At 34.4% G+C, this 25,399-nt stretch overlaps 4 protein-coding genes and 2 pseudogenes across 5 annotated transcripts; 2 read left to right on the top strand and 4 right to left on the bottom strand.

Moving 5' to 3' along the window:
* The first annotated feature begins 1,567 nt into the window (after window positions 1-1,567).
* Window positions 1,568-3,150, top strand: LOC104792588 (uncharacterized). The gene is made up of 2 exons (XM_010518774.3): window positions 1,568-2,401; window positions 2,864-3,150. The coding sequence occupies exons 1-2, from the start codon at window positions 2,016-2,018 to the stop codon at window positions 3,084-3,086; spliced, it is 609 nt and encodes a 202-aa protein (XP_010517076.1). The 5' UTR covers window positions 1,568-2,015; the 3' UTR covers window positions 3,087-3,150.
* A 1,731-nt stretch (window positions 3,151-4,881) lies between these two features.
* LOC147942944 (uncharacterized) lies at window positions 4,882-6,143 on the top strand. Its single transcript, XM_087454567.1, has 4 exons — window positions 4,882-5,309; window positions 5,429-5,663; window positions 5,765-5,818; window positions 5,908-6,143. Exons 1-4 carry the CDS (start codon window positions 5,277-5,279, stop codon window positions 6,051-6,053), a joined length of 468 nt encoding a protein of 155 aa, XP_087310693.1. The 5' UTR covers window positions 4,882-5,276; the 3' UTR covers window positions 6,054-6,143.
* A 1,320-nt stretch (window positions 6,144-7,463) lies between these two features.
* Window positions 7,464-8,897, bottom strand: LOC104699293 (putative F-box protein At3g16590 pseudogene; annotated as a pseudogene).
* An 11-nt stretch (window positions 8,898-8,908) lies between these two features.
* Window positions 8,909-9,691, bottom strand: LOC104699292 (putative F-box protein At3g44130 pseudogene; annotated as a pseudogene).
* Window positions 9,692-16,831: 7,140 nt separating this feature from the next.
* On the bottom strand, window positions 16,832-20,043 carry ATIPCS2 (Inositol phosphorylceramide synthase 2). Its single transcript, XM_010518772.3, has 12 exons — window positions 19,374-20,043; window positions 19,174-19,263; window positions 18,757-18,843; window positions 18,583-18,651; window positions 18,329-18,409; window positions 18,172-18,243; window positions 18,031-18,091; window positions 17,825-17,924; window positions 17,653-17,748; window positions 17,505-17,551; window positions 17,309-17,415; window positions 16,832-17,224 (listed from the first exon to the last, which is right to left on the bottom strand). The coding sequence occupies exons 1-12, from the start codon at window positions 19,404-19,406 to the stop codon at window positions 17,150-17,152; spliced, it is 918 nt and encodes a 305-aa protein (XP_010517074.1). The 5' UTR covers window positions 19,407-20,043; the 3' UTR covers window positions 16,832-17,149.
* Window positions 20,044-21,757: 1,714 nt separating this feature from the next.
* LOC104792585 (uncharacterized) lies at window positions 21,758-24,747 on the bottom strand. Of its 2 annotated transcripts, none has more exons than XM_010518770.3 (3): window positions 24,278-24,747; window positions 22,260-23,896; window positions 21,758-22,180 (listed from the first exon to the last, which is right to left on the bottom strand). In XM_010518770.3, exons 2-3 carry the CDS (start codon window positions 23,808-23,810, stop codon window positions 21,938-21,940), a joined length of 1,794 nt encoding a protein of 597 aa, XP_010517072.2. In that variant the 5' UTR covers window positions 23,811-23,896; window positions 24,278-24,747; the 3' UTR covers window positions 21,758-21,937. The 2 variants fall into 2 exon arrangements, with proteins under 2 accessions (XP_010517072.2, XP_010517073.2); XM_010518771.3 differs by having other exon boundaries at window positions 23,995-24,425.
* Between the last annotated feature and the right edge of the window lie 652 nt (window positions 24,748-25,399).

Below are 25,399 nucleotides of genomic sequence, written 5' to 3'. Positions count from 1 at the left end.
TACTTCCAGTTTCTGGTCTTGTTTTAACAACTTTTCCAGTTTTGAACATGAAACTGTTGAGACAGAGCAACTACTTGTGTTGTCCTTTTCGATGTTTATTAACAAACAAAACATAAAGAGTCAAAGCAAAAAAGAGAAAAGGAATTGGGCAGATCCGGCAGAATATATGAGTAACACTCGCACGATGATCCATAACCTTCATGAGTCCTAGTTACAAGATGTTTTTTTTTTCACATTTAGAATTATAGATTTCATAAAGTGTTGAATGAATGTTTTTAGGTATTCAATCATATTTACTAGGAAAATATTCGATGTTGTTTGTTAGAACATGAATATGAATAACAAATCGTTAGAGCTTTGTAATTATACTAGCTCCCATATATTCAACATGCTTAGTTTCATGAATTGGAGGAGTTAGTACATATCTCATCTCCTCTCTTGAAAAGATAACGAACTTATTTATTTTAAAATATCTGTCATTTTGATAGAAGAAAACTCCAAATATAAAGATTCAAATGAAACAAAGAATAGGTATGTCTTGTCATTAGAACTAGACCCACCATTTTGATAAACTGTTGTTTTCTTAATTTATTTTATTTTTGCCATCAAAATTCGTTTTACCCTTTTTGTTTCTTTGTTTCTTTTATTCCTTTGGTGGTTCAACATTTTGACGTGGAAAATGAGATTCCTATTTCTTTTTAGTTTTAATTTGTATGCCTTTAAGAATAAATAGTTATTCCTTGCTTGTTTGAAATATCTTTCCTCATAAAATATAAGATTTTAATCTAAAAAAGTTTTATAGTATCTGTTTTCTTGGGTAGCTAAGCTAGTAGTAACATCAATCAAATACTACACAGCTCTTTTTTATTGGTAAAACATAGCTCCACCGTTTAACTTCGTGGCATGGCCTTCATAATGTTGTGACAAATCCACTTGTGGATGAAGTGTCTATTGAGGATGAGAATGAGGACCAAAACAAAATCAATAGAAACTGAGAGTGAAATAAGAAATTGGAAATATATGCACATGATATTTATAGTGTACACACAAACGCAAAAGCCATCATCATATCTCGTTTCTCGAAAGTGTTTGGCGTAATAGATCGACATTAAAGTTGCCGACGAGCGTTGAGGAAAATAACAAAATAGTAATGACTACGATCATTTGTTTTTTTTTTCTTTCTTGAAAACACGTTAATAATTATCGTGAATAGGAGGATCATCATCGGAGTAATTATTTTCAAACATTTCTTTGGTTAAGAGTTATGGTAAATCAAGATAGGTGAAACTGTTCAATTCAAAATCTAGAGTTATATATATGGTGTTACTCCAAGAAAATAAAGACAACAAAGTCCTACAAAAAGATGACTCAAAACCGGAGAGTACGTAACGTTTTCAAACCATAAATTTTCCCAATAGTACCATCAATGAAAAATCAAAAGACAACAAAACAAAAAAAAAATTTGGCCGTGATTAAATCGATCGGAGGCCGGAATGAGTCAAAGTGTATCCAAAACAAGAAATTTCACCATCTAATGACATAACTACCCCTATACGATTTCTATTTTTATCCTTCTTTCAAGGACCGAATCAGGTTTTCCATAAACTTATGTAATTTCTCGTTATACAAATTACGACGATCACGAAATATGAACCGAGACGTTTAAACGTTGTGATACCATCGAACGTATAGAAGAATCTCTAACTCGTAACAAACAAATCCCTTAAATTTGGTACAAGCTGCTCATGAGAGATAAACAGTTGGGGTTCTCTTTTCTTTTTCTCTTTGCTTTTAACTATTTAAAGATCTTGATTTACTTATGTTTCTTTAGCTTATTATTAATTCCTCTGCTCCACCACCACTACTACTCACTCCTCCTACAATCTCTTACTTCTCAGTAAATAATATAATCTTGTTTTGTTGGTTAGAGATCACCAAATCCACCAAAAACCCCACTTCTTTAAATTCCTTCTTCAGTTCTGTATTGAATATGTGGCATTAGACAAAAACTCACAATGACAGACATAGATTTAGAACAAGGAGGAGCTTTTGGATATCACCACCGGAGGTCATTGGACGGAAGTGACGCCAGCGTTTATTATTCAGACGGGGAAGACGTGACGTCATGCTACTCTTACTTCTATTCGACGACTGGAGGATCGTACGAATACGAAGGAGATCAGTCCAGGAAAGTGTCGTCAGTGATGAGTTCTTCTTCGGAGATAGACGATGGTGATGATAATGATGCGACGGCGCCGCCGGAGAAAGACTGTCGTATATGTCATTTGGGAGTGGAAACGAGCGGTGGAGGTGCGATTGAGTTAGGGTGTTCGTGTAAAGAAGATTTGGCTGTTGCTCATAGACAATGCGCTGAGACTTGGTTCAAGATCAAAGGCGACAAGTAATTATAGTAAACCTACTTTATTTTTAATTATTTTTTTGATTAACTTTGATCATAATTCTTGTTAGGATTTTTAGGAGTTCTTGTTTTTTGTTTTTTCATTTATGTTAGGACGTTTTATTGATCGTTATCTTATTTTTGTGTATAATTTTATTGACTTATTCTCTAATAATTAATTTTCGATTAAAGGAAATTTTCAAAAATTTGGAATATGTGAAGCGTAAGTTCGTAGCTAGAGAGGTATTAACTTAAAATGTTTTCTTCTTTTTTTTCAATATATTTTTAAATTGGTTAGGTTGTACGTAAACACCACTCAAAATTCACGGTTAAAATACCTTCATTTGTTCTCTTTAAGCACGTAAGTTTTTATGAGTTAGTTCCTAATTATGCACCCCAAGAGAGAGTTTTGTTTACTTTATAGAAAATTAACATACAAGATACAACATATGTTTATTGAAACAGAGTATGCGAGATTTGCCAATCGGTAGCCCGAAACGTGGCCGGTGCGAACGAAATGGTTGGATCAACAACGATGGAAGAGACAGAGTTGCGAAACAGCGAGGACACCGGGGCGGTGGAGAATAGGTGGCAGCCACAGAGAGTGGTGAATTTAGTGTTAGCTTGTATGGTTTTTGGGTTCTTTATATCATGGATCTTTCATTTCCACGTTTCCTCTTCTTCTTGAACCCCCAAAACATATACTATATTGATGAGCCTTTGCAATCAAATCTATACACTCTACTTTAAAATATGCTTAAAGCTGTAGGGGGCAACAACAACAATAACACATAATAACACTCATCAAATACAGTACTAAAGAAAAATGAAACAAATTCTAGTGGACAAAATTAAACAAACATATCACAAAATAAAATTTTACTTTTATCCTATATTTTTGTTAATTATAGTCAGTAGTTATTATTTAGACATGGCTTTGATTGCAAAGAATGCTAGGACTCTGCTAGAGTTATATCTAAATAATAACTACTGACTACAATTAAAAAAAAATATATAGGATAAAAGTAAAATTTTGGCCAATAATCACTTTTTCAAAACCAAAAAAATGGCATTTCTCACGAACTCAACCGAAACTGGCATTTTTGACAAGTTTTTAAGGAAAAATGGTATTATTGGCCAAAATCCTTTATTAAAAAATCACGATTAAAAAGTTGAGGCGAAAAAAAAGTGAAAGCATTTATTCTACTTCTTAAAAACATCACGTTTGAAAATTCTCTTTTACGTTTGAATAGTAAAATTTTCTCTTATAAATTACATTAAAAACTAGAATCGGACAGCGCTACAGCGCGAATATTCTCGGGGTTTTTGAACTAATAATTGATATGTGTATTAAGTTTATATAAATTAATACTTGATAATAATAGTGAGTTTTGAACAAAAAAAAAAGATAATAATAGTGAGAATGTTGTTAAATAAATAAGATAGTATGCAACTAAAACAAACAAAAAGAGTGAATTATATGTTGAGAGGGTAAATGATTGTCATTAAAATAACGTTTGCTTATATTTAGTTATGTAAGTGCAATTATATCTTAAATTTTTATAAACTTGCATTTATGAATATGACATTTGAGACTTACGTTCTCCCGTTAAAACCGCAAACTTACGTTTTCCTGCCAAAACCGCAAAATTACTTTTTCTCGCCAAAACATAAAAATACAAAATTACGTTTTTATGCCAAAATCACAAAATTACGTTTTCCCACCAAAACCGTAAAATTTTGTTTTTTCCGCCAAAACCGCAAAATCTTGTTTTCAACCAAACTCGCAAAATTATGTTTTCCCGTCAAAACCGCAAAATCATTTTTTCCGCTAAAAATGCAAAATTATGTTTTTCGGTTAAAACCCCAAAATCTCGTTTTTCTACCAAAAACGCAAAATATCATTTTTAAATGTTTATTGAAATTTAATATGAAAATAAACTAAAACATGAATAAATTAAAACCACTAAAACATATTCAACATAAAATAAATGATATTTTGGTCTTTTACATAAATTGTATCTAACAATTTATGAACACATCAACCAATAACACAAACGAACGTCATCTAGATATTGCATCGAGATACTGCGTCTTGATACTGTATCCAGATATTATGTCTAGTTCACCAAAGGAACATGACCTATAATAAATAATCATCTCGCTTTAACCGGCTACGAATCATATACATGAACAATGTGATTTTCCACCTTACTTATCAAAATTAATATATAGGTATTCTGAATAATTAATGGTTTGAAACTTATAGATATAAATTTAACTTACAAAAATTTATTAATAATAATTAATATCCATAAATTAAAATATTATTCAACCTAGACATAGGAAAGCAAAATACTATAGAAAGATTTTATATTAATGTCTAAGAAAAAAACAATTTATGAAGCCCTTCGCTTCCGGCCCCGTCTTTAGAAAATATTCAATAGCTTAGTAATTTATCTCTGTATTAGTAAGACAACATCGTCCACTTGCCCTTTTTTTTTATTTCTTCTTTTTCATTCTTGTACGACAAAACACTTCTCATCATCTTCTTCTTCTGCTTACGAGTTACGATTCTTCTTCATATACTCTTCCTTCAACATCTTCTTCTAACTCCTGTTTCTCAAATTTGATTCTCTTGTGCAGGGATTAATCAAAGATGAGAGATTCCAACAAGACAGAAGAATCTTATCATAACTCCAAATCATCTAAATAAGAATGGGCTTTTATTATTTCTGGCCCAAAGAAAGACACTAGGTCATCATCGTGTATGACGTATATAAAAAGAAAGCGGGAGACAATTAGAAAAGGAGGTTTAATTTAGTTGCAAGCAGCCGCTGACAAACCCTATATTCTTTCGTGTGTTTTCCTCAAGAGAATGAGGGAGCGTATAAAAGTTCTAGACAAATATGTAAGAAGAGTCCATCTATGATCTCTCTGTCTCTAAGTAGAGTGTTTGATCCATACTTTATTCAGTTTCAGACGATGTTGACTGTTTTTTTTTTTTTTTTTTGTATCTGAATATCGTAGGTTAAGGACAAAATCGATGATTGTCTTAATAATCTCAGGGAGATGAAGGAGATAGAGATCCAACTGAAACAGTCTTGCGGGGTTGACCCTCCTTGTATCACCACATCATATGCTTCTGACATCGACACTTGGCTTGACCATTGGAAGGACATATGGGAAGTGGATATAGATGACTACACTTGCTTAATCATCCACAAGGGTTCTGAAAAGTTTCGCAGAATGAAAATTCCAGACCGTAAGTAATCCTATATATATGTATATAATATAAAGACTATATTGACTAGTTTTGTTTGATATTTTCGGTGAAAAATATTCATACTCTGAAAATATATGCAGGTTTTGTTGCAGTATATTTACATATGCAAAACAGAGGGATAGAAGATCTACCTTGTAAGAAACAACACTAAAAACGCACTTGTTTTTTTTTGTTTTTGTTGTTGTTACTTGTCACAAACGTATCAGTTTCTTTTTTCTTTCAGATAATGATGCTAATATTCCACAACTGGAAGCTTTTCATGAAGAACATCTCCAGGACCACGTAGACGTATTGGAAGAACATTTATTATGTAAAATTCCAGTGGAGCATCGCCGCCTTGCTGACCAACTTCGTTCCAAATTCGTATAATCCGTCTTCTATAATTTAAAAAATAATGCGTGATCTTGTTTGTGCCCCCTAGAGGCTCTGATTAATAAATAATGCTTTCCCGTACAAAAAGAAGACAATCCAATATAATATTTGTGGGACGGAGAGATGATTCTAAAAAGACTTTTAAGTGCGCAGTAACTTGTCTGGTAATTAATCAGTCTCTCATAGGAGACTTGTCGCACGTTAGAATCCTGTAACTTGCGTGAGGACCCTCCCTCAGATGTGTCACAAATAGAGAAGCATGCCAACCCATAACATAAACTGAATCCCCTAATGTATGCTCTTCCACCCGGTCTTAATATCCGGTCCATCTCTAGCAATATGGTTGACATATCACATCTGATTGCATTGTTAACCATGCATTATTGACACAAAGACAAATTAATGGTTAAGTTCGATTATAGGGTATGGATCAAATGGCTCACACATTTGCAACGTATCCTTCCTTGTTTACCAGTTTCCTGCAAAGGCTAGTAGTAAGATTCAACATCTCTGGAAAATAAAACGTGAGATTAAAATCAAAGTAGCAAATGAAAACAAAAAAACTTTCCCTAGCTAGCTATACCGACAGAGACTTCCAACTTTCCATAACAAAGCTATGTACCGTGTATTGGGATATTATTCGATATCATTTATCATATCCCGTAACTTATGTAATTATATAATCTAGTTTCCATAATCTTGCTAATTAGGCTTCCTGTCCACGCCTTTGTTTCGTATATAATCATGTACTCCATATTGGAATAAGAGAGAAAATACTTCGATCATCTTCTTCCTCTGTCTCTGTTCACCGTGATCACTAACTCCAAACAACAAAGAATCTTATTCACGCCTGGATAGGCCTACTCAAAGCAGTTTAAAAGGATGTTACCTGTCCATTGTTCTTCCAGAGGGAGTTCATGCTTATAAACAGGCTGTGCAGCCCAAGGAAAATATCCTCCAGCGCGCAGCATTCTATTGATCTCAAGGAGCAAAAATCCATCTTTTATCACCGCAAAAAAAAAAAAAAAAAAAATGGAACAGCAGAATGAGAATTTTCTCTACATGTATTAAAAAGAAACTAACGCATAGTTCACAAAGAACCTTACCATCACGAGTATTCTACATCTTGAACAATTAAATAAGATCAAAAAGCTTGGCTTGGATATAACAAACGCCTTGTAGCAAAATGTTGCCGCCATAGCAGGCACACCAAGAGCAAATTGAATTTTTGGTTCTCGTGGACATCTATTGGTCCATATTATTTGTAGGAGAGATGAATTAAAAAAAAAGAGATACATAGGAGTTGAACGACTTAAATCTAAAAATTTATTTTTTATTTCGTGTGGTTTTTGATTAAGTAGAAAATACACAAACAAGAGCTAGAAAAAAAAAACATAATAAATATAATTAAACATGCGATACTGGTAGTTCGAAAGGAATGGGGATGAAACTAGGGATATAGGTGAGGTGAGAAGGCCAAAGATCAACCATAGAATCTACTGGAATCTTCCTGAACACATCTCCCTTTACAATGTAGATGCAAGCATGCCCAGTTTCATCACAAGTACACACAAACAGCCTCTTTTCATTATCAACAAAGTAACTTGGCTGAGAGTCAAGACATTTGTGTTGTAACCTGGGGAAGTCTGGCATTGACACAGTCATGAGAGGCATCCACGCCACAGCCTCTCCATTACCGTCAATCTTGTGCTTTGTCACAAAAATGACAATCTTGCTGATCATGTAGGACTGCCTTAACACTGAAAACCGATCTCCCCTGAATACAGCAAGGACTTGACTATAGCCAAAGTCTTGCTCGTTAGGAGGTAGACGACAAAAGGTCTTGAACATCTCCTTGGAAAAATCAAAGCTTCGGATGACATACTCACGGGTAGGTGAATGATAAGCAATCCAATATAAATTCCCAGCCAAGGAAATAATAGTATCTAACTGCGGCATGCCCCAATCATGTTCAGAAGGGGCATTAACAATAAACTTCCACGCATCAGAATTGCACTCGTAGATGGCAACTTTTGGGTAGAGTTTACCGCTACCATCGAAACAAAAGTCAACCCCAAAAACCTTGTAACCTGTTGTTTTGGGTCTACTGTTATCGTACCCTAGGCCACAAAACCTGAATTCTTGATTCTCTATCAATCTCTTCTGTCTTAACCAAGGGTTCCAAACCACGAAACCTTTCTTCCAAATGCTAGATAGAAAAAACCCATCGCAATGAACTAAGTTGGTACATGGCATGTCTGAAGTTATATCATGCATCTCAAGAATCGGGTTGTTGTTGTTGTTGTTGTTGTTGTCGAGATTGATGATGTCCACCGAAAAAATCTTGGAATTGGTCCTTAATATGAATTGAGGGCGTGCGCAAGCCAAGTAGTTCTTCAAGAAACTCTTGTCCTCCCAAAGAGCGTTCCAAGGCTTACATACCGCTCTGGATTGAGCAAGTGCTTTCCTTGGCAGTCGACAAAGTATCTCTCCGACCAACTCAGATGGTTACTTCTCTGATATTTGAGTGAAAGGAATGGGGGTAAAAGTGGGGATATAAACGAGGTGAGAAGGCCGATGACCAACCATGGAACCTACTGGAATCTTCCTGAACACATCTCCCTTCACAATGTAGATACAGGCATGCCCAGTTTCATCACAAGTACACACAAATATCCTCTTTTCATTATCGACGAAGTAACTTGGCTGAGCGTCGAGACACTTGTGTTGTAACCTGGGGAAGTCTGGTATCGACACAGTCATGAAACGCATCCACTCCACAGCCTCTCCATTACCGTCAATCTTGTGCTTTGTAACAAAAATGACAATCTTGCTGGTCATGTAGGACTGCCTTAACACTGAAAACCGATCTCCCTTGAAAAAAGCAAGGAATGAGTATAGCCAAAGTAGTCTTGTTGTTGTTGTTGGCTATGAGGTAGAAGACAAAAGGTCTTGAACATCTCCTTGGAAAAATCAAAACTTCGGATGAAATACTGACGAGCCACTGAATGATAAGCAATCCAGTATAAATTACCATTGAGAGACACGATAGTATCTAAGTGTGGCACACCCAAATCTTGTTCGCAAGGGGCATTACTAATAATCTTGAACGCATCAGACTTGCAATCGTAGATGGCAACGTTTTGGTAGAGTTGGCCACTAGTATCGAAACAAAAATCATACCCAAAAATCTTGTAACCTGTTGTTTCGGGTCTACTATTATCGTACCCTAGGCCACAAAACCTGAACTCGTGATTCTCTACAAATCTCTTTCGTCTTCTTAAGCAAGGGTTCCAAACCTCAAAACCTTTCTTCCAAATACTAGATAACAGAAACCCATCACAATGAACTAAGCTGGCTTGTATTGATGAAATGTCTAAAGTTATATCACGCACCTCAAGTCTCGGGTCATCATCGTCGTCGTCGTCGTCGATGCCTACTGAACAAATCTGGGAATTGGTCCATACGATGAATTGAGGTAGCGTACGAGCCAAGTACTTTTCCAAGAAACTCTTGTCTCCCCAAAACGCGTTCCATGTCTTGCTTACGGCTCTGAATCGAGCAAGAGATTTCGTTGGCAATCGACAAAGTATCTCTTCGACCAGGTACGATGGTAATTTCTCTGCCAGCGCCATTCTTATTTTTTTCGGCGCCATTATTTTTAGTTAGGTCTTTTCTTCGAAAGAGAATAGTATTATTATACTATTTGGGCCTAGTAGAGAGAGTCATATATTAGATTAGATTATGGAGTATTACCCAAGAAAGGCCATTATTAATGATTTTTGAGATGATGTCACTTATTTTAGCAGCAAAACCGTTACGAAGGTTTCATTCAAAAATAAAAAAAGAACTCTTACAACTTACAATGACCTCTCAAGCTGCTAGCTAAAGAATACTGAGTAACCTTCACAAGTGTAGAAATTTTTTGACCATGATCAATGTATTAGAGGACATATATAGCACAACACTATAAGGATTTCTTAATTAGCAATGTTCTGTTGCATTGCTTTCTAGTAGGATGTTTAGTCTTTTTATTCAATAAATCAGACACCTGTTCCCATATTAGTTTTTTGGCGGTGTATCAGTGAAACGAAATTAGAAGCATCTCCAAATGTGAGAATGACATGCGTGCCATATTGGTTCTACTACTTAAAGATGTGTTGTTTAGTTCTCCAGGTTAAGTTTCTAGGATATGGTTTTCACTGAATTCATGCTCCTTTACCTCTATGCTTGGTCAAAAATTCTAGTTCCTTTCAACTCTCTCCTACATGAAGAAGAAAGTGAGAATATAGTCTGATTTTCTATATTTATTTATGGTTACATATATCTGTTGTATGGTTCTCCTTGCTTAAATGAAGGGAAATGCTCTTAGCGTTTAGATTTGACTGACTAAAACTAGCATGAAGGAAATAGTCGAAGATATAATACCAAAGGATAGTTTAATTCTTATATGGAAATGGTTGTTGTCTCTTGACTACACTCAGATCATCTGACTAGTCAGATGGATATAGAGGTTCTTGAAAGATGACAGGAACTATAACTTGCCTATGATAAAAAAAAATGTTGCAATATTTGGTTGATTTTGGTTTCTAGATTTTGCAAAATAAATAAAAAAATTAAAAAAACAAATGTTTTGTAAAGGAAATCTCAAAAACTCATTGAGGTGGGATTTTGGATTTTGTTAAGAAATTAGTAAAATCTTAAAGAATCTAGATTTCCTATTTTTTAGAAAAACTATTTTTCATAAAATCTTGAATGGTTAAAAATTGGATTTTTGAAAAATCTAAAACCAAAAAAATATTTGAAAACCCACATCCATTCAAGGGTACATCTTTAGGTATGATAAAAAAAATAGTTGCAATGTTTGCTGATCAGAAGAGTATTTAGGTTATCAAGTAGGTAGAGTAAGACTGAGCTCGTCACATGCTTGCCGATCAAACTTGGATGTGCTACTGATCAAGCAGCATATGGATAGTGTGAGAGAGAGTGGATCATACTTTTTGGTGTGTCTGGTGTATGAAACAGCCCGATAAGCATTTGATCCACAAACCTTAAATACATTCTATTTCAGGTTAAATAAATACATTCCAATTGGTTGGTGATCCCGTTTGTACACACTCTTCAAAAATTATGAAAATAAAAATAATTCAAAAATTATGAAAATCTTTCTCATCAACCTGAGATATCCAAACGCATGTTTTCTTATATGAGTGGTTAATATTTTTGTGATAAAACAAATATCCTAAGAATATTTAACTATTTTTAGATTTTATAGAAGATAGATATTAACGCTTACTTTCGTATCCACGAGTATGCAACGCGAAGAGGGTGACATAGAGAATGTCATCAATTGGATTTCATGGTTCGTAAAATAGCTTACTAAAAATCTGATTAATGTGTGCACGGACTGAGCGAGCACTAATCATAAAGATATGGTCTGCTATATCTATTGAGATCGATGAGGTTGAACGGTCAATAATTATAAAAATCTGAAATTCATGAAGATATGATGATAGAAGAATAGTATTCGTATGATTATTGATAATGTCAATATCTTAACAAAGAAAATCTACATTTTATCACTAAATATATTGTTTACGTTTGAGTTCATCTTAAAAACTACTTGAGATAAATAACTTGTACAATCAATTTTATAAGTCTAGTTCAAAATTTCGTAACATTACAATCATTTTTATAAGTCTAGATCAAAATTTCGTAACATTTGTTTTATTATTCTTAGACATGCTACTGATCAAGCAGCATATGGATAGTCTGACAGAGAGAGTGGATCATACTCGTTGGTTTGTCTGGTGTATAAAGCAGCCCGATAAGCATTTAATCCACAAGCCTTAAATCTGGGGTAGCACGGACCAAGAAGAGTTAGTTGGATCTGTGAAACTTTGCTGTCAAATCAGCGATAAAAGCTAGGGTCCCGCGTGGATCGTTGTGGTTTTCTGTGGCAAGCTGGTGAAGAATCCAAAGCGCCGAATCCTTGTTGACGCGAACTGACCCACTAGATGTCTCTCCATCAGTCGAGCGGTTCTGTTGACTACTTGCTAATTTAGCATTTAAAGCCTGAGACATTGAGGTCACAACTTACCGAGTAGATAAAGGAAATAAACGACTGTCACGAAGAAGATATTAATTCATACTTGAGTACTAGCGAGCTCGGACTTTAGACCATTGTAATGGTTGTGAGACCATTGGTGTAGAAGAAAAGAAATGATTGTCAGAAAGAAGAGATGAATTCATAACCAATTAGAAAAAAGAAATAAACAACTATCACGAAGAATATATCAATTCATACTTGAGTACTAGCGAACTAAATGTGTGCACGGATTGAGCGAGCACTACTCATAAAGATATGGTCCGCTATATCTATTTTGAGATAGATGAGACTGAAATGTCAAAATGATTATAAAAGTTTGAAATTCATGAAGGTATGATGATAGAAGAATAATATTTGTCTGATTATTGATAATGTCAATATCTTAATTAAGAAAATTTACATTTATCACTAAATATTGTTTACATTTGAGTTTATCTTAGAAGCTACTAGAGATAAATAACTTGTTCAATAATTTTTATAAGTGTAGTTCAAAATTTCATAACATGACAATCACTTTTTTAAGTCTAGTTCAATATTTGGTAACATTTTTTTTATTATTCTTTCAGCAGTTTATCATGGTATAAGTCTATTCAATTTTTGTGACCGTGAATTCGAATTCATTTTAATTATGCAATTATGAAGAAGAAAAAATGATTTTAGCTTTGTCTCTTAATTTTATTGATTTTTATTTTTACTAGGGGATTTCAGTACCGCGCTACGTGCGGTTTATATTTTATTAGTCTTTTATGATATAGCAATATTTTGATAAGTTTTACAAATTGATTTTGGAATGCATTAGTTACCTTACTAAACAAAAATTTTAGTTGGAAATAATGAACTTAAACTATCGCATATTCCCATGGCTTTGTGGTCCATATACTTTGGCTCTCAGCCTCTTTCACATATCGTCTCCGCTAACTGTGCAGTTTGATGATGAGCAATTAATTGTCATTGAATCTTAAGCATTTTCAAAATCTCTTAACACATTTCTTCAGTTAAGTGGTACTGGTATCATATCTATGTTTCCAACAATCTATGGAACATAAGGAGTTCATATCAATTATTAGATGTAACTGAACCAAACTCTAAGCTTAAAAAAAATTTGAGGAAAACATGCATAGTTATCTTTTTAAAGTAGTAAATATTTTTCTTTCCTACGTTCCAAAATCAGTTCAATGTTTTCAATTTAGGGTTTGCTACCTTTTTAAGTTGTTTCCAAGATAAAAAATTATAAAGTATTGGTAAAGATATACCTTAGACTAATGACCATTATACTTAAACCAAGTCGTTAAAATGAACTTTGATTCAAGAATTGGAGTAGATTCTATTATACTCTTTAAAACTGTACTTGAAGAAGAACATAAAAGATTTATTAAAAACTGAGTAAAGGGCCACTTACATCTCATGATCAACTTGTGTAGATATTTCGTATGCAGAGACCACTTAAGTTGTATTGTATGAGCTGGTTACTGGTTATGATTCGAACTACTCTTGCCACTGCCCACTGCCATTTGCTGCATGTACATCAATTGAAGTTAGAGGACGTTTGAGATTTAAACATACAATGAAGACAGTGGAAACATATAACATATATATTCTAATTAGAGCTTAATTTGCTGCATATTAACATCCTCATAGTCCTTTCCACGTTCAGTTAAGCAACGGTCAATACATATTCAAATTAGAGATTTATACATATAATAAAAAAAGACTTTGTGGAAAGGAGTTTTAGAGAAATGAACGTATTAGAGAGTTTATCAAATATCATTTTAAAACAACAGTAATTAGAGATCTTTTTGCCTAAAAAACAGTTTAATCAACGGGTACATATTGGTCCTACATGTAGCTTGTCAAATAAGAGCTAAGTTTAAGCGTTGCAAAACTTGTTATTGTTTATGGTTTTCAAATAATATACATCTAGAGCTTCACACTATAAAGCTGGTGCAACTTAAACACAGGAACGGAAGTCCCTCTATCTAGCTTATGGCGACATGATGATATTCAGCCACAACAAACAAAAATGTAATCCAAAGAACTTAAAAATAGGTTAGATAGAGGGATATTTTCCTTAACTCCAATTTTTTTTTGTCTAGAAAATTCTCTTGCAACATCCTATACAAACCCTGAATAGTAACGTGTGATCAAATTCAGAAGCATAGAAATAGTAGCCAAATGAGTCCATGAGAAAGCATAATCTCAAAATATAGTTCTCATCACCTTTCCTTTATATTTTTGAGTCCTTACCGTCATCACACCTGGAGCTTCTTTGAGGTGTCAAGGGCTTATTGAACCATGTCCTAGATATAAGTCGGACCATTTTAACTTTGAAGTGGAACATAGTTTCATACTTGAAAAAAAAAAATCGTATGAACGTGTTCTTGAATCCAACCATCTGTAAATATATGTCTTTCCATCATCACTACTCAAGATCTGAAATTTGAGATTTGTAGAGAAGTTACTTCAAACATATGATTTTCTTAGGATACAAACTCCAAAGTTCTTTAAACTCTGTCAATGTAGATCAATCGTAAAACATCAAGGTTTTTTACTGTACTTTCTCTGACTTTGTTTGGAGTCATCCCCCCTGCTCTCGCTCTTTACGTAGAAAGTTTTGTAAACCAGAATTCGAAAACAAACATAGTGAGACAATCTTATTATATCCTTGCCTTACAATAAAATTGAGTAATATTTGGGTTAGAATCAGAAGCTAGTGCAACTGTATTCTAATTAAAAAAACAAAAGCAACATTAAGCTATCAAATCCCACACAGTTACAAAACCAACAAACACATTATTTTGAAAAGTGACATTGTTACCATCTATCTGCAGAAGAACAGAGAAGATGCTTCTTTTGATCTAGTTTTTTGTCCACGTTGAGTTCATAATAATCCGCAACGTTTCACAGAAGCCGAACCGTTAAGAACACTTCTGTTCCAAAAATCTTGCTTCACAATGTATTATTGCCTGCAACATCAAATTACTCAAGAGTACCAAAAGACGACGACATGTACGCAATTTTATCTGGAGAGTTTGCTTCCGAAATTTATTTGGTGAATCCAAGGGGATGTATTCAACTTGACATTTCAAGTGATTGGTATGAAATTTACAAATCTTATATTATTCAATTATGGATTTTAAAAAGTATATTAAAATTCACTGTTATTGAACTGATGATTTAAAAATCTACTTTAAAATCCACTATTATTGAACTGATGATTTAAAAATCTACTTTAAAATCCACTGATATTCAAAACAATTTTGTGGATTTGGATTTTAATGATTTTTAGGATTCTGGAAGATTTGAGAGGATTTGTTTAGTTAAAAATACAGAAATCCAAATCTCATGGTTTTAGGTGAGATTTGAAAGAATTTTACAGAAAATCATATCAACTTCCCTAAAATCTATCAAAATTCTAAATTTCCTAAATCCCATCAAATTCTCCAAAATCATGGTTTGAATACACCCCCCAAGAGATTGTGGTATTGTGGGATTTGATAGCCTGTAAACAGAGTTGGAGTTGAGACGATCTTCGTAGCGGAATAGGCGGTTTGCTGGAATGTAGCCTTGGACTCCATTAGCCTGTAGGTTTTAGAGTTAGGTTTGGTTTTTTTTGATGAGTGTTTATTGGATAGACATACCGTAGAGTCCATGAGAAGCAGTTCTACGCCCATAAACATGTTTCCTTTCTTGAAGTTTCGGGCTTCCCAAAAATGGATGAGGCGGACAAAAACGTCTTCCTTGCAAAAATCTCCATCAATGGTATCAAAAATCTGAAAGGTGAATGGATGGGTAGAGGGTTGTAGTTGTGATTTTGACATCTTCAGACTTTGGTGGTTTTGTGTATTTGTTGGGATGTATGTATGGTCGGCGAGGGTAGCTGGTTTTATAGATTTGATTTCTGAAACTGTTAATGACATTTGCGGTAGTGGCCATTAAATTGGACTGTGAAGAAGAGGAAGTGGGGAAGCTATGAGGTCTGATAACTAAAGTTGTTTCCACTGATTAAAACTCTACTTTTTAGGAGAGGGTAATGATACATGCTCTGGTTTAGGTGTCTTTGGTTTATTGGTTTAATTATAGTTGCTTCAAATATTTCCTTAAACATTAGGATTAGGGTTTGGAGTTTTATGCTTTGCTTTATGATTAGGTCGGTTGTACTAGGATCTATAAAAGGACTTCTTATGCTAATGAGAAGAATAACCTCCAACAATTAACCTAATTCTCAAAGAGAGAGTTGGGTTAAAGGGAGTTTTAACTAAATCGTTTTCATTCTCTTAGGGGGAGGTATTGGTTTAGGATTTAGAAAGAATTTTAATGACTTTATGTTCTTGCTGATTTTTAGAATCATAGAAAATTAAAAGTTAAAAATGAAGGATTCTAAGAGATTGTTTAGGAAATTTTTTAAAATCTTGCTGATTTGTTTTTTCTAATCTTGTAAAATCTTTCTATTTGATGAAAGAGTTTTCATGACTTTTGTTATGAAGGAAATGATATAAAATCCTAAACCAATAACATAAAATTTGAATTCATTAACAATCCAAGATTCTTTTGTTTTACTTGAATAACATAAAACTTTTAATGACTTTAAAAAACTCTTAATCCAATAACACTAGATTTATCAAGATTTTAGATAACTTTTTACAAATCCACAACCAATAACACCAAATTTTTAAAGAGTTTTAAAAAGTCTTGATTGAATAACAACATATTTACCTAACTTTTTAAAATCATTAAAATTCTTTCTAAATCCTAAACCAATACCTCCCCCTTACTTTCAAAACGGCACCTACTACTAGAAAGAAGGCAAAAGCTGCGGCTCATAACAGGTAACACCATTACCATTGTTCTTTCTTAAACAACAACAACAACAACAACACCAACAAAAAAAACAAAATTTTAACCCCACCCACAGGACATGATCCATATTCTATAAATCATCGAAAATCAAAAGACCACAATGTCTTTCCAAAGTTCAGTGCAAGCTTCATGCGCCATTCATTGAGTTATCGGTGTGAACGCCGTTGCTGTCAATCTTCCCGTTCACCTGAGCCCTCGGCCGCTAAAAAAAACGTTTAAGATCATCAAACTATGGGATGTGTTCAGGTTGATAAGGATAACAAACACAGATTCATCAGATGCTTACCCAATCAGCAGGATCAACACCGTTCCCATTCAACAGCTTGTGGTTCTCTTCTTTGGTTCTCTCTTTTGAGATTACTGGGAGCAACACAGCTGTCCGATCTGGTAACTCTGTTGTATGCACGTTTGAGAAAGATCAGAAAAATAAGACATACTGTTGGATTTCAGTCAGTGAAGAAGGGTTTTTGCTGAGATCAAACCTGGTAACTTCTTGTCTATACAGAACACCACCAAATTCACAGTATACCTACAGGGGAAGAATCAACACAACCAACCAAGTCAATAAATATTTCAGTGACATTTTGTTGTTTGGGGTCAATTCTTGTGTGATAGTAATGTAAAACATACCATGCAACAACGACATCGACACTGTAATGTTTACGAGATGCAATGATCAAGAGGCTCTGCACGATTGCAATGAGCCACCCAAACAGCTTTATGAACCTGATGAGGATATAGTATCAACAAAAGAGTGATTCACAGAGAACCTTTTTTAAGATGTTGCCAAAGAAAGTTTTACCTTTTAGTGCCGTATTTCTGGTAAGTGCGGACAAAGACTAGCGTGAATATCATATGAGATGAGAAAATCAGGTCTCCGCATCCGTACATCACCCCATGAGCTGATGAGATCAGAGTCGTCACGTGAGAACATTATTAAAGCAAACAAAGAAATGCGTGTGAACACAATCTGAGACTGGGGAAAGAGATATATGTATGATTACTCACGGTTAATCTCGAGCACCTCAAGAGCGCTTTTGGGCCATGGCAACGTGGAAACTTTAGAGCCCTGTAGAAAACAGTGGAAAAGATTAAGCTTAACCGGCTAGACAGATATGACATTGTGTAACTATCTCTCAGTTGATTTACCTCACGACAGTGATAGTTAGGACCAGGAAGCTGAGTCGAATAGAAAGTTATAACACGGAGAAACTGGCAGGCCTGAAAACAGAAACATCGACAAACTTTAATATAAACAAGACAAAGTAAGTAACTCAGCAAGTAAACAGAAAGGCAGGGCACTTACAACTAAGAATGCAAGAACTCTGCACCATATCAACACGGTGTATATCTTTTTGGTTTTCAGAAGGAATGGATGGAAAGTCCACTGCAAGAGAGGCTCAAGGAGTGTTAAATATCGAAATACTCCATAATAATGTAATGGCTGGTTTGATTCAGGCTGAATCATTCAGCTAATAATCAGAACATAATCCAGAAAGAGAGCCAAATAGTACAAAAATCTTAGAATACTGAGGACTATCAAAAGATCGAAAGACTCACCAGGAAAAACGAAACAAAAACACTAGTGAACACAGTCTCGCTTATGTAGCTTCTCTCTTGACCAAGCTCCTATACAATGAAAAACCAAAGCAATATAAGACATCTATTCTGATCCGATGAATAGTGAAGTCAGCAGAACTGAGCATTATAGCTGATATATCTAAAGAGACAAACCGGAAGAAGAAAGAACCCAAGATCCTGAAGCGTTGGTCCTGGGCGATGAATATAATGGACTCCTTTAGCAGCTAAACCATGAATGTACTGCACCATACGAAATAAGTAAAAAAAACTCAAAGAGGTGAAATAAATACATTGTTCAACTCAAAACGAAACCCAAGACAATGCTTTTCTCTCAAAAGTTACTATGTATAACAAAACTATGATCACAGTTTACAGTATCCTACGTTTTCTATATCAGGCCTCAAACTAAAAATCAACACGAATCATCCATCATTAAAACACTAAGCATCAGCATAAGAACTATCGATCCAACTAATCTGACTCTAACCAGAAAAAAAAAGCTCTAAAGAGATTTCAAAAGTGAGTAAATCTCATATTATATCAAAGTTCAGAACTTTAAAGATGTAAAACCTGACAGATGAGACCAGCTAGAAGATACTTCCAGTTCTGAGCAAGAAGACCAATCTCCGTCGTTATCTCAGAGCAAAATCTCTTCCATAGCTATTCAAAAAACACAAAGACAAATCAACCCAAAACATCTCAACAACCAAAAAACGCAGGATTTGGAATTAGGAGAGAAAAAGAGAAAAAAAAAAGAAAAATCAAAGAACCTTGGAAGATTCACGACGAATGTAAAGCGTCATCTTATTCTTGTTTGTTGTTGATGATGATGATGATGATGATGATGTTCTTGTTCTTGTCTTGTGACAATCAGTTCCATTTAAGTACTTTCACAGCCCAACAAATTGGGTCAACATCATCAACCCCCTCCCAAAACCAAAAACACCAAATTGAAAACCCTTTAAGAAACTCTAAAGTCTCGAGCTTTTCGCCGGAAAAAGGTCGGATTTTTTTTTTTTTTTTTTTTTTTGTGAAGCCTCTATACGAACACAAACTCGAGAAGGTCAACGATCTAGATGGTCAAATCCAAGATCTGAGAAGAAGAGGAGAGGTAACGAAAGAATACTAATTAAACAGAGAGATCGAAGTCGGGAAATTAAAAAAAAAAAACGAAGAAGAGCTTAAAGAAGATGATTATAATAAAAAAAAAGACTTTTGAAGTAGAAAAGCCAATTCCTTTAGCAGAATCTGAGAAATGAAGAAGCCAATTTCATTAAAAAAAAAGGCCTTAACCCCACCACCGAGAGAGAGAAAGAGAGAAGAGAGTTCAACACGGAGAAACGGTTGAATTGAAAATTATTAAAACTTACATAAAAAATACCAAAAATGTATACTATTAAATTTCAAGGGATTTCTCAAATTTCAAACCCCAAAGAATTTATTTAGAGAATATATTTGTACAGAGGAGATAATAAAGTTTCTTTTTATTAAAATTCGTAATTTTTGTTTTGTTATTTATTTATTTATTTTAAATATCTAACATTTTCCAACATTAATTATCAGTATTTATTTATCACATGTTGAATAATGATACTATAGCTGTTATGAGCTATGATTTTTTATTATATATATACCAATTTTAGAGAGTGACTCGTTGAAAATGTATTTTCTGTAAATTTTAGGTGTTAGGTAGTGATTTTTGCAATGAAAGTTTAATTCGATCTATAAACAATTGCCAATTTTAAAATATAGGTTGCATAATATTATATTTATATCAAGTTATGTAACAGTAAATGAAATAATTCATGGTATACAATAATAGTCTAGAGATTTTTCATGGAAATAACACCAATCTTCTTCATGCATGTTGACTAGTATTTCAAGTAAGGTTTAGCCATTGTATATAAATTTTAAATGGTTTCAAAATTCAGCTATTTCAGTGAATTTTATTTGTCTTTTTAAAAAAAAAATAATAATTTAAATCAAGTAATGAAAATTATTTATGGAAAAAGTATATGCAGAAATGGAAATGGTGGCTATAAGTAGTGAAAGAAAAGTCATAAAAGTCTCCTTAGGAAAAATATTAAAAAATATATTGAAAGTCAAATATGAACCCATTAAGTTTTGGTGTGCAAGTTAGTTACCCATCACTTGGTTTTTTCCGACACAACACAATATCCTTGTGTGGTAACATTTTGGCCATTTTTGGTCCGACACAACACAATATCCTCACACCTTCTTTAGCCTTAATCTATTCTTACAATCGTTTGGCTAGCTACTCTATACAAAACTGTCGACATCACAATGAGTCTAAGCTAGTTTCATGCCTTTCTCTTAACGTATACATGTTTATAACAAGAAAAATAGTCTTACCATGTTCCAGCCTGTGTTTTGTTTCTAGAACGATATGATAAAAGTCTGGCAATAGTTATACAAAATTGGATAATTATCATTAATCTAGTGTAATCAATTATGATTGGAAATCTCTTTGAGTGAAAAAATTAGATGATTCGAAATAGAAGGAATTAAACAAGTTCAATATTATAAAATTTCAAAATTCTGATAAAGAGCTTTTGGTTGGTTCAGTAAAAAAAAAAAAAAAAAACTAAAAAGGTAGTAGTCAGTGGTCACGAGATGATGAACCCACCAACCGTTATTAACGCTTTAATTTAAAATTTTGAAGGTGATGTCGGGGGGTAATTAGAGTTTAGTAAGTGGCCAATTTGCAACTTTTAAACAAATACTACATACAAAGGTTTCTAATTAAATTAAGTAAATATTGTGATTATGGAGTAGCATGTGGGTACGTAGGGTAAAGCAGCGAAGCATGTCTGTCAATTGACAAATACAGTTTTATTGAATCCTCCTCACATGCTCCCTCACTTGTCTATCTATCCTCAATTCCTTTTCTCATAAATAACTTTATTTAAATACCAAATGATTTTTTTTGACAAAATAAATAAATAAAAATAGACCAAATGATTTTCGATCCAACCGTAAAAACGTCTTCAGTTGAAAAGTTTTTTCCAACAATGTTCCTGATTTTGTACCTAGGATAAAAAAGTAATTTAGGAAATATATAAATTAAACAAGAATTATAAATAGTAGGGACTTATTTTTATATTGAAAAAAACAAAGGTATTTTATGGTAATATAGCAAGCAAAACCCTTAACTTATATATTATTCATAAATGCATTACACTATTTTGTACATTGCACAAATTCTAAAACGATTAATTATGTCATATATATAAACTGTTAATTACAATTATATTAAAGCCCAGCCCACATCAGATCCAACACAGTCTTAACCCAGTAAGCTTCTTCTCTGCCTCTAGACCCGACCGATTGGAGAAACCGGTGGGTTCGTTGCGTATTTCGCCGGTGTTTCTCTCTTCAACAAACCATCTCCGATCAAAACTGCTTCTTCTTCCTCCTCCTTCTGACACCAACTCTGATGACTGGTCACAGCCAACGAGATGAAGAACGCTTCCAAAAGAGAGATCGATGAGCCGAACTCAACCGAGTGGAGTTCATCTCCGTGGCTCACTATTTTGAATGCTGGCTCGTCTCTTTCCTGTGGAGAAACTCAATCAAGTGTTAAAGATGTCTCAAAAATCATCAAAATTGTGCTTAAACAGAACGAGTTAGTTTACCTGATCAAAAAGTTGAAAGCTTGAGGAGAAAGTGTGAGACTTTGTATGATCATTAGAGATGACACGGAGCTTACAACCAATGTCCCAACCACCGCAGTCGCATGCTCCACCTGACTTCCACCGCTCAATCAACGGTAAAGGGGCATCGTTACTGTCTTTAGGCAATGTGTGAACTCCACTTGGGAGTATAATTGTAGTTCTGCTATGTCTCTGACTCAGGTTTCTTGTCTGAACAATAGCTGCAAGCTCCTCATTGGTTGAAGGACCGAACAGAACAGATTCTGATTTGTGGATTGATGAGTCTGAGGTTGAAGAGGTAACAGTCTTCATATGACCAATTGTTGTATGTACAAATGGATGTTCATTCTTGTTGCGGCCTAACCAGTTCCCACTCTTGTTCTTGACTTCGTTGACGGTGTACAATGTGTAAGACCGTGTAGAAGAATCTGAACTCTTCATGGTGGCGGCAAGAACGTTATTGCTGTTGTTGTCTCCAACCACAAACTGAAACAAGTTGATACCTTTTCTCAATGTGAATTGCAAAAGAGCGTGAACTCTTGATCTGCATTGGTTCTTCTCCATGGTTGGTGGTGTTGTCTTTGAAGGTTTTGAAGCTACTTGTAATGGGACATTCCTTTTTTCGGTTTTGGGTATTAATATAGGACCTGATCTAGTTCTGCTGTGACCCTTTGGCTTTGTTCTGGTTGAGTGGTGATTGGGGTAAACTGAGTCGTTGAATGTCAAAGGACCTGATTTAGCTGAAGCATGAGATGAGCTTTCTTTGGAACTGAAACTTCTACTCATCTGACTAAAACTGAAGCTAAACCGCCGGTTAGGGGAAGCATCTCTTCCCTTTTTAGATGTCAAAATGTGAATATTTTGATCCAACAAAAATGGTTTCTCAATAAAATTTTGGTTCCTTTCAACCACAGTTACCGGACTTGAGCATTCACCTTCGATATCACGCCTTCTATCTTGACATCCAACTGTACTAGATACCTCAGATAAAAGCTTGGAACTTGTCTCTGACCCTGGAGAGATACACGAGCTAAGCTCAGAGGCATTACTTAGTTCTTTCTTTAATAGACTCTTATTTAGAGATACTTGATGTTCTTTCTGCTTCATACTCAGAAGTTGATGATCTTTTTTGCCCTTTTGATCCATTCTCATCACTGTATCAGCATCCATTGCATCTGAAGAAGCGTGTGATCTAAGTGAGAAACTGTGATTTCTCAAGTGTTGAGACTTCAAATCCACCTCCAACCTTTTAACAACACCGGTTGATAAATCTAGTTCCAAGGAACTTGCAGCAGTTTCCTCATAACTACAACATGATGACCCATTGCTTCCCTCTGCATTAGTATCTTTCCATTTTTCCAACTGTTTCCAGTCCAAAACCCCAAAACTGAGCGCTTTACCGCGAAAATCTTCTCTAGTTCTTCTTAGATACCTTGGCGGATCCAACATATCATGCTTCACCAACTCATCCTTGCCCTGACACGAGGGATATCTATCCTCATGAACCTTGGAGGCTCTTTGTTGCCTCACCATAGTGATATAATAATCACCTGCAACCTCCTGCTCTATATTGCATTCAAGACTATATTAAATCTTCATCCACCTTTAGACTAAACACTCTGCAAATTATAAGACATAACATGTGAGTCCAAAAAAACAAAGATTATGAGAGAATGAAAGCATAAAAATTTCACTAGAGAACTCCACGGAGTCATACAATTGAATACTTCATACTCAATTCTTAACAAAGCTAAAGTATCTTTGAAGAATTGAGGCTCTGGAGAATATCAGTAGATCTCTAGAGTAGTTCTTAGGAATCAATCACACACACACACAAACACAGATCTAAGTAAAATTTAGGAGAATCAGAAACCTTTGTTAAGAAAATCAGCAAAGAAGAAGAAAGAGAAAGCAAAAACGAAATTGACACTTTCCCTTTTCTTTTTTCCAAACCAAACGAGAGAGAGAGATGGTAAAAGTGGGAATTAGGGACCACTTACGGAGAAAAAAACTCAGGCAGATCGGAGAAAGCTATGTGTGGGTAAAGAAAAGCTTGAAGCATGGTGGCGCGAAATCAAAAAAAAAAATAAGGTAGAAGACGAAGGGAGACGAAGAATGTAGTGTGTGTGTGTGTGTGTGTTTGTAGAAGATGATTCTGTCCGAAGCAAAGTACTTAAAACTGCCACTAAAGTCCAAACACTTGAGTTTCAGTTACTACTTACTACTACTGTATTTAATTCCTTCTTTATTTATTACACACTCTCTTCCGTTAAATATCCTGTCTTTACTCGTTACTCTGATTTAATAAATTCTGATATTAAAACATTTAACAGATGAAGTTGTGTCTTTATTATGATTGGTGGTGATATATAGGATGAGATTTGTACAACTAAATGTATGTAGAACTTGCGGTGTTTAGTGTTCTAAATTTGGTACATCCTCTTACATTTTAGTTTGATTTGGAAATCTTGTCTTGATAAGATCTATTGGATGTGATTTTGTCAAATTGGGGTGGTCCAAAGGGTGGTGGTACCGTACCGCATGATGTGATGAGTAAGAAAGCTGACAATGATTTCGTAGGAAATTTTTGGTCCGGCTAAGATGCATGAAATTGTTTTGTGTGAATTATTTTGCTATCACTCTCTTTTTTTTTGTGCATTATTGAAAGGACTGTTTCCGCTGAAGAAAAACAATTGACAGCTATGAACTTCAATTGATTTTATTTTTCATATATATAGGTGTGCCTTGACATTAGATCTAGATTCAAAACCAATGGATCGAATATATACACTTTTACATCAATCAAGTGGAATTTTGAAATGCATTAGAGAAAAGGTGTAATTTTGAAATATATTTTATTAAGATCATTACGAAAAATGTAAAGTTGGTTTTAGCCTTTTAGGTAAGTAGATCTCCTTGGCTAATCCGTATAAGGTTGTTTTAGTTGAGAGTGATCCTCCGGTTCTATTTGAAGTGTATATATGTCTACACAATGTTTGTGATAGATGAATACAAACATAGCTCTCCTTCTTCTCTCCGGCCCCCTCTCAAACTTAATTTACTTATATTTCACTACCAAATAATATATACAAGTTGTGATTATCCATCTCAACCATTAACTA

This window comes from Camelina sativa, chromosome 6 (genome assembly GCF_030686135.1).
Source record: "Camelina sativa cultivar CO46 ecotype springtype chromosome 6, ASM3068613v1".
Classification (NCBI taxonomy): domain Eukaryota; kingdom Viridiplantae; phylum Streptophyta; class Magnoliopsida; order Brassicales; family Brassicaceae; genus Camelina; species Camelina sativa.
This window is presented reverse-complemented; position numbering and strand designations above follow the sequence as displayed.

What these genes read in the sequence shown, in the direction of transcription:
- ATIPCS2 (XM_010518772.3), bottom strand. Translation starts at nt 19,406, where the DNA reads ATGACGCTTTACATTCGTCGTGAATCTTCCAAG. An exon ending in CAGAAATACGGCACTAAAAG is followed by an intron (nt 17,749 to 17,824) that starts GTAAAACTTTCT and finishes TATCCTCATCAG; the next exon opens with GTTCATAAAGCTGTTTGGGT. An exon ending in GTGTTGATCCTGCTGATTGG is followed by an intron (nt 17,225 to 17,308) that starts GTAAGCATCTGA and finishes CGTTTTTTTTAG; the next exon opens with CGGCCGAGGGCTCAGGTGAA.
- LOC104792588 (XM_010518774.3), top strand. Translation starts at nt 2,016, where the DNA reads ATGACAGACATAGATTTAGAACAAGGAGGAGCTTTTGGATATCACCAC. An exon ending in TTCAAGATCAAAGGCGACAA is followed by an intron (nt 2,402 to 2,863) that starts GTAATTATAGTA and finishes TTATTGAAACAG; the next exon opens with AGTATGCGAGATTTGCCAAT.
- LOC104792585 (XM_010518770.3), bottom strand. Translation starts at nt 23,810, where the DNA reads ATGGTGAGGCAACAAAGAGCCTCCAAGGTTCATGAGGATAGATATCCC. An exon ending in GCTTTCAACTTTTTGATCAG is followed by an intron (nt 22,181 to 22,259) that starts GTAAACTAACTC and finishes GTTTCTCCACAG; the next exon opens with GAAAGAGACGAGCCAGCATT.
- LOC147942944 (XM_087454567.1), top strand. Translation starts at nt 5,277, where the DNA reads ATGAGGGAGCGTATAAAAGTTCTAGACAAATAT. An exon ending in CAGAATGAAAATTCCAGACC is followed by an intron (nt 5,664 to 5,764) that starts GTAAGTAATCCT and finishes AAATATATGCAG; the next exon opens with GTTTTGTTGCAGTATATTTA. An exon ending in AGGGATAGAAGATCTACCTT is followed by an intron (nt 5,819 to 5,907) that starts GTAAGAAACAAC and finishes TTTTTCTTTCAG; the next exon opens with ATAATGATGCTAATATTCCA.